Genomic DNA, 15,975 nt, shown 5'->3' on the forward strand with positions numbered 1-15,975 from the left:
GACGTTTTCATTCTCCATGGCTTCCGTTCTGGTTAGTGGCGGTGTTGAACATGGTGTTGTCTCACTGGTCTCAACACCAGTCTCAACACCGATGCTGGTTGATGGTTCATTTGAATCCAGCAGTCCCTCAGTATCATCCTCTTTAGATTTTCCTGTTAGTCTTGCAAGATCATCAAAAACAACATTAATAGATTCAATGGTTGTTCTTGTTCTTAAGTTAAACACACGATAAGCCCGACTATTCATTGAATATCCGAGAAATAGGCACTTATCACTTTTGGAGTCGAATTTTGCGAGATGTTCTCGATCATTTAGAACGTGGCAAATAAATCCGAAAACATGAAAGTATTTGAGGTTTGGTTTCCTCCCCATGATGATTTCATAGGAGGTCATAGTGGAACCACTTCTTAGAAACACACGATTGGAAATGTGACAAGCTGTGTTCAGGACTTCAGCCCAAAACTTTTTTGACACATTCTTTGAGCTCATCATGACTCGTGCCATTTCTTGAAGAGTTCGATTCTTCTTTTTAGCTATTTCATTTTGTTGAGGAGTTTTAGGAGCAGAAAATTCATGAGAGATTCCTTTCTTTTCGCATAGGAAAGTAAAAAGAGAATTTTCAAACTTTTTGCCATGATCATTCCGTATTTTAACTGCTCTCTCATCATGAAAATTAGTTATTCTGGCATGAAATTTCTTGAAGACATCAAAAGTATCTGATTTCTCTCTTATAAAGCTTACCCAAGTGAAACGAGAAAAATCATCAACACAAACAAGTGACTATTTCTTACCACCCAAGCTTTCAACATCCATTGAACCCATTAGATCTATGTGTAGAAGTTCAAGACACGGTGTTGTCCCAAATTGTTGCAACACCGGGTGTGCAACACGGGTTTGTTTACCTTTTTGACATGATCCACAGATATATGCATTATCTGAACACAAATTAGGCATACCTCTCACAGGTTCATACTTACAGAGATTTTTCAAGGTCTTGAAGCTCACATGACCCAGTTTTTGATGCCATAGATCCAAATTGCTTACCTTGGCACTTCGACAATTATCACTATCTCCCACAAGATAGCAATTATCAGCCGACCGTGTTCCTGACATAACACAAACATTTGCATCATTTAAAACTTCACAATTATTCTTGTTGAACCTAACATGTAGGTCATCGTCACAAAGTTGACTTATACTTATTAAATTCGAGTTAAGTCCTTCAACATGTAGAACATTGTGAAGTATGGGAAGCCCATCAACATTCATGGTTCCTTTGCCTACAATTCTCCCTTTGGCACCACCTCCATAAGTTACACGTCCATTTTTAGTTCAGAATAATCAATGAGGTGTTCTTTAGAACCTGTCATGTGACGGGAACACCCACTGTCAAAGTACCATGCTCCTGCAATGTTAGTTTTTAGCGAGGTATAAATGACATTGCATTGTATAACAGTTTTTGGTACCCAAATTTTCTTAGTGGAAGAACGTTTGACTGTGGTGTTGGACATGGTGTTGGACAACACCTTAAGCAACACATGATTTGAATGCCACCTGAGATAGTCAGTTCTGAGTTTGTAGCAGAAAGGTTTGATGTGCCCAGACTTACGACAGTAGTGACAGATGAAATGATGCTTTCGCTGCTTGGGATTTGAGATTGATACATGCTTCTTGTCTTGAGCCATCTTTGCTGAGGAGTGACTTTTTGATAGTGAGGAAGCTGAACAGGATGTTTTCAGCGTCTGTTCAGAGACCAGCTTTGAGCTTTGTACAGTTTTCATGGGTGGATTTTCTGTTTTAGTGACAGAGTCATCTCCTACACCCTTCACAAATACTGTGGTCCTTGAACTGGAGTTAGATGACTGACCATGTTCATACATACTTGCAACATAACCAAGGCCAGATCTGTTGTCCTTTCCCATAGTCAGTACTGTGTCAAGTTTTGATGAGCTTGAATTGAATTTGGCAAGAGTTTTTGATGCTTTCTCAAGATCATCTTTGACTTTACATAGTTCAAGATCCTTCCTACTCAGCAAAACTTCTAGACGAGACAAGTTGTTCTTCAACTTAGTGTTTACTTTTGACAGTAATGAGTTTGCCTTATTTCTTTTGAGCCAGTCATCATAAAGTTCTTCATAAATTCTTTGGACAATTTCTATAGTAAGCTCTTCTTGGTCAGATTCCTGAATTTTGTCAGCTTCTGAAATTTCCAGAGAGTTAGCATTGAGACACAGTGATTCTGACACAGTGTTGCGCCCTTGTGTTGCAGCACCAGTGGCAACACCAAAGGGATTGACCTGCAGTTTGTATGTTTGTTCCTGGATGGAAGATAAAGAGGTGCAATCATCTCCTTCCTTGGTTTCAAAATCATCATCAGGGTCCTCATCACTCAGTGTAGCTGCCATATTTTTGTTTTTGCGAAGCCGATTTGCGCACTCATTTGCATAATGCCCAAATCCAGAGCATTCTCTACATTGAACTGAATCAAGTTTCTTTGTTTCTGTTCGAGCTGGTGAATAATTTCTCGATCTAAAATTCCCTTGAGTTGACGTAGTTATTTTATTTCTTTCAAAAGGAACAAACTGTGGTCTTGATGTTGATACAATCTTCTTCTTATCTCTCATTCTTTTTAGGTAGTTGCTAAACTTTTTTGTGATTAAGGAGATTGATTCCTCGCCAAGATCAGAGTCCTTTGCCTCTTGAATTAGGCTATTCACAGAATCATCAGTGGTTTGTAAGGCAACAGCTTTCCCAGTATTTCTTTTCTGTAGGTCTAGATTCATCTCAAATGTTCTGAGAGAGCTAATTAGGTCTTCCAGATTAAGTGTAGAGGTGTCCTTGGATTCGTCAATAGCACATATTTTGATATTAAAACGCTCAGGGAGGGATCTTAGGACCTTGCTAACCAGTCTTTCGTTTGACATAGGATCACTGAGACTGAGGGCCTTATTTGCAATCTCACGCAATCTCCGATTATAATCCACAATAGTCTTGTTTTCCTCTATCCTTAAGCTTTCAAATTTAGAGGTTAACATCCCGAGTTTGGTTTTGCGAACACTTTCAGATCCTTCGCAGTGCTTTTGAAGAATATCCCAAGCTTCTTTGGCAGAAATGCAGTTGGTGATGAAACTGAACTTGTTGACATCAACAGATGTGAATATAGCATTTAGCGCCTTTGAGTTGAAGTTCGAGGTTTGAACTTCATCATTGGACCAGGAACTCTCTGATTTGCTTCGACTATCTCCATCATCATCAACTATCCTTGGTGGAGACCAACCATCTAAGACTCGTTGCCATGCCCTTTCTTTGATAGATTTGATGTACATCCTCATCTTGACTTTCCAGAGAGCATAGTTCGAACCATCTAAGACTGGTGGTCTAAAAGCAGTGTTAGTCGCTAGTGGATCCATTAAGCTATCAGTGTATTTCCTGTAAAAACAGCAATAAACCAGAATCAAACACTTAGTGTATCAAGTGAAGGCTCTGATACCACTTGAAAGAGTTATTGCGCATAAAGTAACAGGAAATAAATATTAAAAACTGATATATTAGAATTGGGTGTTGTGCTCGTTGTTGTCAACACGGCATACAACACAGCAGCGAAAATTTATTATTTAACACGGATATAACTTTACTAAATAAATATTTGGATTTAAATTATGCACAAGTACAAAGACTTGTGCGACGCCTCATGGCAAAAATTTCACTAGAAAACTTATGTAAATTGTTCACACCTCAAACGATACTAGTGAAATAAAAAAGCTAAATTCCTTGACACTCCAAGGAATTAAAATATGCATACAAAAACACAAATCAAATCTAGATGCATAAAACAAACACGTATTGCTTAAAAATCAAATGAATCCACTCTTCGATCAACACTCTGCGTCAGTGTTGTTCTTCGAGTGTTGGAAACACGGTCACTCAATAGACGAACCACCCTTGCTTCGTATGCAAATCTTCACGAACTGAATATGCTTCAGCAAAGATCCTGTCGCCGTCAAAGTGTTTTTCTGCATCCGTCCGTTTATTGATAATTGACCCACTTATATATAGTCCCTTATTTGACCTAAATTTTCATATATCCTTCCCACCTATAAACAAGGAAACTAGAGTTTAATAGGAATCAAACTCTAATTTAAAGTCAATACCTTATATCTTATAGATAAGTTTCCAACTTAATTAAATCATTTCTAATGATATGATACAATATATCTTGGAAAACAAATCTATTAAATTTGTCTAAAAGTGCAAAATCAAAATAATATCTTAAATGAATTCGGAATACAATATTCCTTTCAAACACAAAATGCTAGTACTCCAACGAACGGAAAGTATGCTTTATCGTAATTACTCTTTGAAAGTTATAAAACCGAGAAAGACCAGAATGCAAGAATGAAGACTTTTAGTTTAATTAAGTTTTTTGGAGTGTTTTTCCTAATAAAATTGGACACATATAGAGATGTAAAAGAATTAAGCTGCTCGGAGCTGCTCGGAGCTCGGCTCGGTAAAAAGCTCGTTCGAGATCGTTTTTTAATATTATCAAGCCGAACTCGAGTTTGATTTTGAGTTCGAAGATTTTATTGAACCGAGAACGAAATTAATGGTATTTGGCTCGTTAGATCGTGAGTTCAAGATCGACCAGTTTGTTGGGATAATTTATTGGCCGTGAATTTAGCAATATATATTATTTATTTGTTCTCACATTAAAGTTTTAGTGAAAGAAGTGACACGTAAATACAATAAAACAAAAAACCCACCATCCAAAATTTTCATATATTAGTTGATTTTTTGGCTTAGAATGCTCAATGAACTCGAAAATGAGCTTGTTTAACGAGCTCGAAAATGAGATTAATTAAGAAACTTGAAAACGAGTCTACTTAACAAGCCGAGTTCGAGTCATAGTTGTTAAACATTATAAACGAGCTATTAACGAACCGAGCTTGAGCTATTCGTGAGTTTCATAATTTTAAAACGAGCCGAGCCGAGATGAACTCGAGCTTAATGATAAAAGCTCAAATATAACTCGAGTTTAAATATATCTTAAACGAACTGAGACCGGACCTGACGGTGTTCGACTCACTTCAACTTGTTTACATCGTTAGACACATATTTATAGCTTCAACATACTTTGTTATTCAATACTTTCTTATTCAATGCACTAGTTTCACGACTTAAACAATTAAATGTAACTCATAAAACATGTTGCATGAATTAAAATTTCGTTAACTCATCTGTAATAAGTGCATCGATTCAATTCACAAAAGTGAATCTATTCCAACATAAATTTGATATCTTATATAGATAATTGAACATAATTAATATACAATACTCACCAAAAAGGCACTTTCCCATAAATACCCTTTCCTTATCTAAATGATTCTATTTAAATTCAATTCCTTCTAGCAAAGTTCAAACAATGGCGAAAGAAGTGACTGAAGAAGCACCGGTGCAGCAGACGGGGAAGGATTACGTGGATCCGCCGCCGTCGCCGCTATTCAGTTTAAAGGAGCTCAGGCTCTGGTCTTTCTACAGAGCCCTCATAGCTGAGTTCATCGCCACCCTGCTCTTCCTCTATATTGGTGTCGCCACCGTCATCGGCCACGTAAAGCTAAATAATGCAGACCAGTGTGACGGCGTGGGTATCCTTGGAATTGCGTGGGCCTTCGGTGGGATGATCTTCATCCTTGTCTACTGCACTGCCGGCATCTCAGGTACAGAAAAAAAGGTTGAATTTTGATTTTCCTTGTATGTATCTATAAAATCTGGCTTAATCCGAGAATGTTCAGGGGGTCACATCAACCCGGCTGTGACGTTGGGTTTGTTCTTGGCGAGGAAGCTGTCCCTGGTTAGAGCTGTTGCGTACATGGTGGCACAGTGTTTGGGTGCTATCTGTGGTGTTGGTTTGGTAAAAGCCTTCATGAAGAGTTTCTACAACAGACTCGGAGGCGGCGCTAATTTCGTGCAACCTGGTTACAACAAGGGCACCGCACTGGGTGCTGAGATAATCGGCACTTTTGTGCTTGTTTACACCGTCTTCTCCGCCACTGATCCCAAACGCAGCGCCCGTGATTCTCATGTTCCGGTACGCACATGCAGCAGCTTGCTTGCGTGCTGTGCTCCAACGAGTTTCTTTCATAATTCATATGCACACATGGGTTTTCTTGATTACTTTAATTTTTGTTGTTTTTCTTGATTTTTTCTTGAGATTCGATCCGTGAAGTAAATGGGGCACTTATGGACAGGTTTTGGCTCCACTTCCTATTGGATTTGCGGTTTTCATGGTTCATTTGGCGACAATTCCAATTACTGGAACTGGTATTAACCCTGCTAGGAGCTTTGGAGCTGCTGTGATTTACAATAAAGGAAAAATCTGGGATGACCAGTGGATTTTCTGGGTTGGGCCGTTCGTGGGAGCCCTTGCAGCGGCGATTTACCACCAGTTTATTCTGAGGGCTGCCGCCATTAAAGCTCTGGGATCCTTCAGGAGCAACCCCACAAACTAGGAGAAAATGAAACTCTTCCAACAATTGAACATGCAATTGAATCAGTCTCTGTTGTTTCCTAGTTGATATCTGCACATCCATATTATTTCTTGTTAATCTATTTGGCGTATGTGTGTAGTAATGGAAGCATAATGTTTATCATGGGAAAATTCTTTCTTTCTTTTTCTTTTTTAAAATTTTTGGTAAAGTTTCTTTTGATCTTTAGTGAGTAGTTTTGGCAATGTACTGAATTGTGGCTGGCAAGGCGACAGAGGCAAGTGGTGCTGGTGTTTTCTTTCTTTATTATCTGTATAATGAGGTGTCTCTTATTACATTTACTTTTTTTTTTTAACAAGTATCGTAAAATATTTATTTGTACGAAACAGATCCACAAGAAAGACACCTAACCCCCTATCTCAATTTTCTTGGCTTTCTCCACGCTTTATGCTTGTAACCGAAAAAAAGCAATATACAAGAGTGAATCAGTTGTGATCAATAAGCGATCATTGAGTTGTATGTGGAAGCATTGTAATTGAATCTCAATCAAATAAATTGTTCTCCTTCCCGTGGATGTAGATCGTACTTGATCAAATCACGTAATTTTTGTGTCCTGGTGTTTGTGTTCATTTATTCTAGTTTGTGTTGTGACTGGTAAAGAACTCCATAGTTGTGCACGATATTGTGTTTTTCTAATCAAGCGTTTGTTATCAATTGTTCATTACAATTGGTATCAGAGCATCATGTTTCTTGATCGATCGTGAATAAAGAACGATGACAACAAGAGTTGATGTGGAGCGGTTCGACGGCAGAGGAGATTTTGGGATTTGGCGACGAAGAATTCATGCCATTCTTGTTCAACAGAAGGTGGCAAAGGCATTAGGTGGTTTCAAAAACCTGCCTGAATCTCTTTAAGAAGATCAGAAGACTGAACAAATGGAACTAGCGTTCAACACTCTAACTCTGCATCTTGATGACAAAGTGCTCAGAGAAGTTTCATCAGAAACAACAGCAGCCGGTTTGTGGAAAAGATTGGAAGACTTGTACCTCACCAAATCCCTACAAGATCGGATTTACTTGAAGAGCAAACTATTTGGATTCAAGATGAATGAAACAAAAACAACACCCGACAATGTTGATGATTTCAACAAGCTGCTACTTGATCTTGAAAATATTGGAATCAAGATCGAAGATGAGGACAAAGCAATCATTCTATTCAACTCTCTTCCAAAATCCTATACAACCTTTGTTGAAATTCTAAAATATGCTAGGGATTCACTTTCATTGAATGATGTACAAAAGGCCTTGAGATCCAAAGAAGCTGATGCACTTACAGAAAATCGATTCCTACCAATTGTGCAGATAATCTCATGGTGTGAGGAAGGCCTGAGTACAGAAATCATAGAAGGAAACCTCGGAGCAAGTGAAGGAGTAAATTAAGGAATAGGACAGTAAAGGGCAAATGCTTCCTCTGCCACAACGAGGGTCATTATAGAAGAGATTGTCCAGAAAGAATAAAGGGCCAAGAAAACTTCAAAAATCATGGTGAATTAGAAGTTGTACAAGATGGTTATGGAAGTGCAGAGGTACTTTGTATTTAAAATCAGAAAACTGATGAAGGCTGAGTAATGGACAGTGGCTGCTTCTTTCACATGTGCCCCAGTAAGATCAGTTTTGAATCATATCAGGAATCGGATGGACGACAAGTAATTCTTGGAAACAACAAGACCTGTAAGGTTGAAGGGATCGGTACTATAAGACTCAAACTCCATAATGACACTGAAATGGTTCTAAGCGATGTAAGATATGTGCCAGAATTAAAGAGGAACTTGATCTCTCTTGGAAAACTGGACAAAAAGGGATGCACCTTCAAATCTGAAAATGGAAGACTTACGGTCACTAAAGGATCACTTGTGGTCATGAAGGGTAACTTAATCAATGGGTTGTATGTACTTTCAGGAAATACAACTGTCAAACCTACTGCTCTTGCTACAAAAAATAGCCCAACTGGTACCAAGTCTCTTTGAACTATGTACTTATGCCAAGAGGTCATGGGTTCGAGACTTGGGGAGGTAACACTCCACCAACCTGGTGTGGAGAGTCCTATGAGTAATGACGCATGGGAAAGCCCGTGAGGGAAAAGGCCCCAGAGGGAACGCAAGATGGGACAAGGCCCCCGAGGGAGCCCAAGATCGGGATAGCCCATGGTCGTTACAATAAAAGGCGTGCATTTGAGGCTAGGCCACATTAGTGATCGTGGGCAGCAAGAATTAAGTAGACAGGGACTTATAAATAATTCATGCATCTCAGCACTTGAACTCTGTGATGAGTGCATAAAGGGCAAGGCAACAAGGGTCAAGTTTACCAAGGCTGTGCATCAAACCAATGCACCCCTTGAGTATGTGCATTCAGATTTGTGGGGGCCATCTAAGGAGTCCTCACTAGGTGTGCAAATTACTTCATGTCCCTAGTTGATGATTATTCTAGGAGAGTTTGGGTGTACGCGTTAAAGCACAAAGGTGATGCAATTAATAGATTCAAACAATGGACAATACTTCAAAAAAACCAAACCGGAAAGAAATTGAAGCTCTTAAGAACAGACAATGGATTGGAGTATTGCTCCAAGGAGTTCAACAAGTTCTGTCAAGACAAAGGGATTGCTAGACACTTAACAGTCCCTGGCACACCACAACAAAATGGCTTGGCTGAGAGAATGAATAGAACGCTCCTGGAACGTATGAGATGCATGATGTTAACTTCAGAATTACCAAATGTCTTCTGGGCCGAGGCTGTAGTCACAGCAAGCTATTTGATCAACAGGTCTCCATCAGTTCCACTAGGATTCCTTACACCAATGGAAAAATGGACTGGAAAACCACCCTAACTAGATCACCTTAGACCTTTTGGATGCACAGCCTTTGCTCATGTTAAGCGAGGAAAATTGGAACCAAGAGCCATTAAGTGCATATTCCTTGGCTATCCAGAAGGCGTTAAAGGATACAAAATAAGGTGTATAGAAGCTGGAAAAGGAAGGACATTTGTTAGCAGGGATGTTACATTTAAGGAAGAAGAATTTCCTCTGAAAATGAAACATGAATTATCTACCTCAAGTGTTAACAAAGTTACTGAAGCCACTGTCACACCAGTTGAGGTGGAGCTGCCACTTTTCCCTTCTGAAGTTGATCATGAAGTAGGAGAGAACCAAGAACACCCAAACATTCATGAGTATCAACTGGTCAGAGATAGACAAAAGTGAACTATCAAACCACCTCAGAGATATGGGTATGGAGATATGGTTTCTTTTGCTCTAACAGCAGCCTCATTCATTGAAGAAAATGAACCAGCCTCATTGAGTGAAGCCATGAACTCTGTGGATAACAAACATTGGATGAGTGCTATGAAGGAAGAAGTGGAATCACTCGAAAAGAACAACACCTGGAAACTGGTCCCCACTCCAACGAAGCACAAGGTCATTGGCTCCAAGTGGATATTCAAGAAAAAAGAAGGTATCTTAGGAGTGGAAAATCCTAGATACAAGGCCAGACTCGTTGCTAAAGGCTATGCTCAAACTGAAGGTGTGGATTTTCACGAGATCTTCGCACCTGTTGTTAAACACAAATCAATAAGAAGTATCCTATCCATAGTTGCTAAGGAAGATTTAGAATTGGATCAGTTGGATGTCAAAACAGCTTTTCTACATGGTGAGTTGGATGAAGTAATCTACATGCAACAACCCGAAATGTTTGAAGTAAAGGTTGATATTACAATGGTATGTACAAGCTCCTAGGCAATGGTATAAGAAATTTGATGATTTTATGATGAGTAATAACTTTAGAAGGAGTGAATATGACTGGTGTGTGTATCATAAAAGGTTGTTAAGAGGTGAGAACCTTTAGCTACTCTTATATGTTGACGATATGTTGCTGGCCAGTGAAAACAGAGATGCAATCTCAAGTTTGAAGGCAGAACTCAGCTCAAAGTTTGAAATGAAAGATCTTGGATCAACAAGGAAGATTCTATGCATGGAAATAATTAGGAAAAGGTCTGAAAAACAACTCTTCCTCACTCAAAATGGATATGTTCAAAAGGTTTTGCACAAATTTAATATGCATAATGCTAAGCCTGTACAAAGTCCATTAGCAAATCACTTCAAACTCTCAGCTGACCAAAGTCCCTGCACTGAAGAAGATAGAAAGTCCATGCAAAACATACTGTATGCTAGTGTGGTGGGCAGCTTAATGTATGCCATGATCTGCACTAGACCTGATTTAGCTTACGCAATCAATCTAGTAAGTAGATTCATGGCTAACCCAGGAAAGGAGCATTGGATGGCCCTTAAGTGGATATTAAGGTATGTGAAGGGATCAGTGAATATGGGCTTGTCATTTACTAACAAAAAGCAAGCAAATGAACTAGTTATAGGATATGTGGACTCAGATTTTGCAGGCAGTGTTGATACCAGAAAATCTTTGACAGGGTATGTGTTCACCTTGTATGGAACAAGTCTATGCTTCAACCAGTAGTGGCCCTATCCACAACAGAAGCGGAGTATATTGCTATCACAGAAGGAGTGAAAGAAAGAATTTGGTTTCAAGGGTTCTTGAAAGAGTTAGGTTTTAATTAGGAATCAATACTCATCCATTGTGACAATCAAAGTGCAGTGCACTTGTCTAAACATCAAGTGTTTCATGAAAGGTCAAAACACATAGATGTTAAGCTATAATTTGTATGAGAAGTAACTGAGACAAGAAGGATACAAGTTTTCAAAATCAGTACAAATGATAATCCAGTTGACATGTTTACTAATGTGCTTCCCATCAATAAACTGCATTATTGCATGGAGCTGATCAAGTTAAAACCCGAGACAGAGCCTTAGGATCAAAGGAAGAGAAGGAGGAGCAATTGATATTGACATGAGAATTGACAACAGATTATAAAGTGATTCGGTTGTGGCAGTTGAAGGTAGAGACATACACACACACCTGAACAACAATTTTGATTGATCGCATATATCAAGAAGAAAGGAGCTCTGGAGTTCGAGAGTCTTTATTGAAGCTTAGTTTTGATTCAAGAGTGTGTATGCTTGTAACCGAAAAAAAAGCAATATACAAGAGTGAATCAGTTGTGATCAATAAGCGATCATTGAGTTGTATGTTGAAGCCTTGTAATTGAATCTCAATCAAATAAATTGTTCTTCCTTCCCGTGGATGTAGATCGTACTTGATCGAACCACGTAATTCTTGTGTCCTGGTGTTTGTGTTCATTTAATCTAGTTTGTGTTGTGACCAGTAAAGAACTCCATAGCTGTGCACGATATTGTGTTCTTCTCATCAAGCGTTTGTTATCAATTGTTCACTACACTTCCCTTCACTTCACTGACATAATGTGGCGGCCAGATAAGAGCTTTTGGACCTCAAAATATAGGAATTATAAATTTTACCCGAGAAGGATATATCACTTTCTTTTTATATTCATTCTCTGTTTGGTTTGTGTTAGTTTTGATAGCTTGTGTATCTTCTACTTGAGCTGGTGTTTGAAAACCTTGAAGTTGGTTAACGGAAATATATACCTTTTTCTTCGGGCAAGAATTAGTCTCGTACGAAATATGCATCTTCGGGCAAGAATTAGTCTCGTACGAACTAGTTATAGGATATGTGGACTCAGATTTTGCAGGCAGTGTTGATACCAGAAAATCTTTGACAGGGTATGTGTTCACCTTGTATGGAACAAGTCTATGCTTCAACCAGTAGTGGCCCTATCCACAACAGAAGCGGAGTATATTGCTATCACAGAAGGAGTGAAAGAAGGAATTTGGTTTCAAGGGTTCTTGAAAGAGTTAGGTTTTAATTAGGAATCAATACTCATCCATTGTGACAATCAAAGTGCAGTGCACTTGTCTAAACATCAAGTGTTTCATGAAAGGTCAAAACACATAGATGTTAAGCTATACTTTGTATGAGAAGTAACTGAGACAAGAAGGATACAAGTTGTCAAAATCAGTACACATGATAATCCAGTTGACATGTTTACTAATGTGCTTCCCATCAATAAACTGCATTATTGCATGGAGCTGATCAAGTTAAAACCCGAGACAGAGCCTTAGGATCAAAGGAAGAGAAGGAGGAGCAATTGATATTGACATGAGAATTGACAACAGATTATGAAGTGATTCGGTTGTGGCAGTTGAAGGTAGAGACATACACACACACCTGAACAACAATTTTGATTGATCGCATATATCAAGAAGAAAGGAGCTCTGGAGTTCGAGAGTCTTTATTGAAGCTTAGTTTTGATTCAAGAGTGTGTATGCTTGTAACCGAAAAAAAAGCAATATACAAGAGTGAATCAGTTGTGATCAATAAGCGATCATTGAGTTGTATGTTGAAGCCTTGTAATTGAATCTCAATCAAATAAATTGTTCTTCCTTCCCGTGGATGTAGATCGTACTTGATCGAACCACGTAATTCTTGTGTCCTGGTGTTTGTGTTCATTTAATCTAGTTTGTGTTGTGACCAGTAAAGAACTCCATAGCTGTGCACGATATTGTGTTCTTCTCATCAAGCGTTTGTTATCAATTGTTCACTACACTTCCCTTCACTTCACTGACATAGTGTGGCGGCCAGATAAGAGCTTTTGGACCTCAAAATATAGGAATTATAAATTTTACCCGAGAAGGATATATCACTTTCTTTTTATATTCATTCTCTGTTTGGTTTGTGTTAGTTTTGATAGCTTGTGTATCTTCTACTTGAGCTGGTGTTTGAAAACCTTGAAGTTGGTTAACGGAAATATATACCTTTTTCTTCGGGCAAGAATTAGTCTCGTACGAAATATGCATCTTCGGGCAAGAATTAGTCTCGTACGAACTAGTTATAGGATATGTGGACTCAGATTTTGCAGGCAGTGTTGATACCAGAAAATCTTTGACAGGGTATGTGTTCACCTTGTATGGAACAAGTCTATGCTTCAACCAGTAGTGGCCCTATCCACAACAGAAGCGGAGTATATTGCTATCACAGAAGGAGTGAAAGAAGGAATTTGGTTTCAAGGGTTCTTGAAAGAGTTAGGTTTTAATTAGGAATCAATACTCATCCATTGTGACAATCAAAGTGCAGTGCACTTGTCTAAACATCAAGTGTTTCATGAAAGGTCAAAACACATAGATGTTAAGCTATACTTTGTATGAGAAGTAACTGAGACAAGAAGGATACAAGTTGTCAAAATCAGTACACATGATAATCCAGTTGACATGTTTACTAATGTGCTTCCCATCAATAAACTGCATTATTGCATGGAGCTGATCAAGTTAAAACCCGAGACAGAGCCTTAGGATCAAAGGAAGAGAAGGAGGAGCAATTGATATTGACATGAGAATTGACAACAGATTATGAAGTGATTCGGTTGTGGCAGTTGAAGGTAGAGACATACACACACACCTGAACAACAATTTTGATTGATCGCATATATCAAGAAGAAAGGAGCTCTGGAGTTCGAGAGTCTTTATTGAAGCTTAGTTTTGATTCAAGAGTGTGTATGCTTGTAACCGAAAAAAAAGCAATCTACAAGAGTGAATCAGTTGTGATCAATAAGCGATCACTGAGTTGTATGTTGAAGCCTTGTAATTGAATCTCAATCAAATAAATTGTTCTTCCTTCCCGTGGATGTAGATCGTACTTGATCGAACCACGTAATTCTTGTGTCCTGGTGTTTGTGTTCATTTAATCTAGTTTGTGTTGTGACCAGTAAAGAACTCCATAGCTGTGCACGATATTGTGTTCTTCTCATCAAGCGTTTGTTATCAATTGTTCACTACACTTCTCTTCACTTCACTTCACTTCACTGACACAGTGTGGCGGCCAGATAAGAGCTTTTGGACCTCAAAATATAGGAATTATAAATTTTACCCGAGAAGGATATATCACTTTCTTTTTATATTCATTCTCTGTTTGGTTTGTGTTAGTTTTGATAGCTTGTGTATCTTCTACTTGAGCTGGTGTTTGAAAACCTTGAAGTTGGTTAACGGAAATATATACCTTTTTCTTCGGGCAAGAATTAGTCTCGTACGAAATATGCATCTTCGGGCAAGAATTAGTCTCGTACGAACTAGTTATAGGATATGTGGACTCAGATTTTGCAGGCAGTGTTGATACCAGAAAATCTTTGACAGGGTATGTGTTCACCTTGTATGGAACAAGTCTATGCTTCAACCAGTAGTGGCCCTATCCACAACAGAAGCGGAGTATATTGCTATCACAGAAGGAGTGAAAGAAGGAATTTGGTTTCAAGGGTTCTTGAAAGAGTTAGGTTTTAATTAGGAATCAATACTCATCCATTGTGACAATCAAAGTGCAGTGCACTTGTCTAAACATCAAGTGTTTCATGAAAGGTCAAAACACATAGATGTTAAGCTATACTTTGTATGAGAAGTAACTGAGACAAGAAGGATACAAGTTGTCAAAATCAGTACACATGATAATCCAGTTGACATGTTTACTAATGTGCTTCCCATCAATAAACTGCATTATTGCATGGAGCTGATCAAGTTAAAACCCGAGACAGAGCCTTAGGATCAAAGGAAGAGAAGGAGGAGCAATTGATATTGACATGAGAATTGACAACAGATTATGAAGTGATTCGGTTGTGGCAGTTGAAGGTAGAGACAAACACACACACCTGAACAACAATTTTGATTGATCGCATATATCAAGAAGAAAGGAGCTCTGGAGTTCGAGAGTCTTTATTGAAGCTTAGTTTTGATTCAAGAGTGTGTATGCTTGTAACCGAAAAAAAAAAGCAATATACAAGAGTGAATCAGTTGTGATCAATAAGCGATCATTGAGTTGTATGTTGAAGCCTTGTAATTGAATCTCAATCAAATAAATTGTTCTTCCTTCCCGTGGATGTAGATCGTACTTGATCGAACCACGTAATTTTTGTGTCCTGGTGTTTGTGTTCATTTAATCTAGTTTGTGTTGTGACCAGTAAAGAACTCCATAGCTGTGCACGATATTGTGTTCTTCTCATCAAGCGTTTGTTATCAATTGTTCACTACACTTCCCTTCACTTCACTGACATAGTGTGGCGGCCAGATAAGAGCTTTTGGACCTCAAAATATAGGAATTATAAATTTTACCCGAGAAGGATATATCACTTTCTTTTTATATTCATTCTCTGTTTGGTTTGTGTTAGTTTTGATAGCTTGTGTATCTTCTACTTGAGCTGGTGTTTGAAAACCTTGAAGTTGGTTAACAGAAATATATACCTTTTTCTTCGGGCAAGAATTAGTCTCGTACGAAATATGCATCTTCGCTTGGGTTGCAGATATATTATAGTGAAGAGAATTTTATCTTGATTGAAATAATACCATTAGAAGTAAAAGTGTCAATTCAAGCGAAGTCCGTGGCCAAACCAACTTTTCGGGTATGTCGTCTACTTCACGAATGAACTAAAGCATCGACCTACAAAACTTTACTAGACCATTAGTTGCAAATAC

General features: G+C 38.5%; 2 protein-coding genes and 1 long non-coding RNA gene across 3 annotated transcripts; 1 reads left to right on the forward strand and 2 right to left on the reverse strand.

The window, feature by feature from the left end:
* Nucleotides 1-1,313: 1,313 nt before the first annotated feature.
* On the reverse strand, nt 1,314-3,410 carry LOC142554792 (uncharacterized). The gene has a single exon (XM_075665468.1). The coding sequence runs from the start codon at nt 3,408-3,410 to the stop codon at nt 1,314-1,316; it is 2,097 nt and encodes a 698-aa protein (XP_075521583.1).
* A 1,989-nt stretch (nt 3,411-5,399) lies between these two features.
* Nucleotides 5,400-6,823, forward strand: LOC142554212 (putative aquaporin PIP2-8). Its single transcript, XM_075664899.1, has 3 exons — nt 5,400-5,714; nt 5,790-6,085; nt 6,246-6,823. The coding sequence occupies exons 1-3, from the start codon at nt 5,420-5,422 to the stop codon at nt 6,504-6,506; spliced, it is 852 nt and encodes a 283-aa protein (XP_075521014.1). The 5' UTR covers nt 5,400-5,419; the 3' UTR covers nt 6,507-6,823.
* Nucleotides 6,656-14,498, reverse strand: LOC142554213 (uncharacterized). The gene is made up of 2 exons (XR_012822144.1): nt 14,293-14,498; nt 6,656-6,918 (listed from the first exon to the last, which is right to left on the reverse strand). It is a non-coding gene; the product is annotated as an uncharacterized LOC142554213 (long non-coding RNA).
* Nucleotides 14,499-15,975: the final 1,477 nt, after the last annotated feature.

The sequence above is a fragment of the Primulina tabacum genome, chromosome 8 (genome assembly GCF_025594145.1).
Source record: "Primulina tabacum isolate GXHZ01 chromosome 8, ASM2559414v2, whole genome shotgun sequence".
NCBI lineage: Eukaryota > Viridiplantae > Streptophyta > Magnoliopsida > Lamiales > Gesneriaceae > Primulina > Primulina tabacum.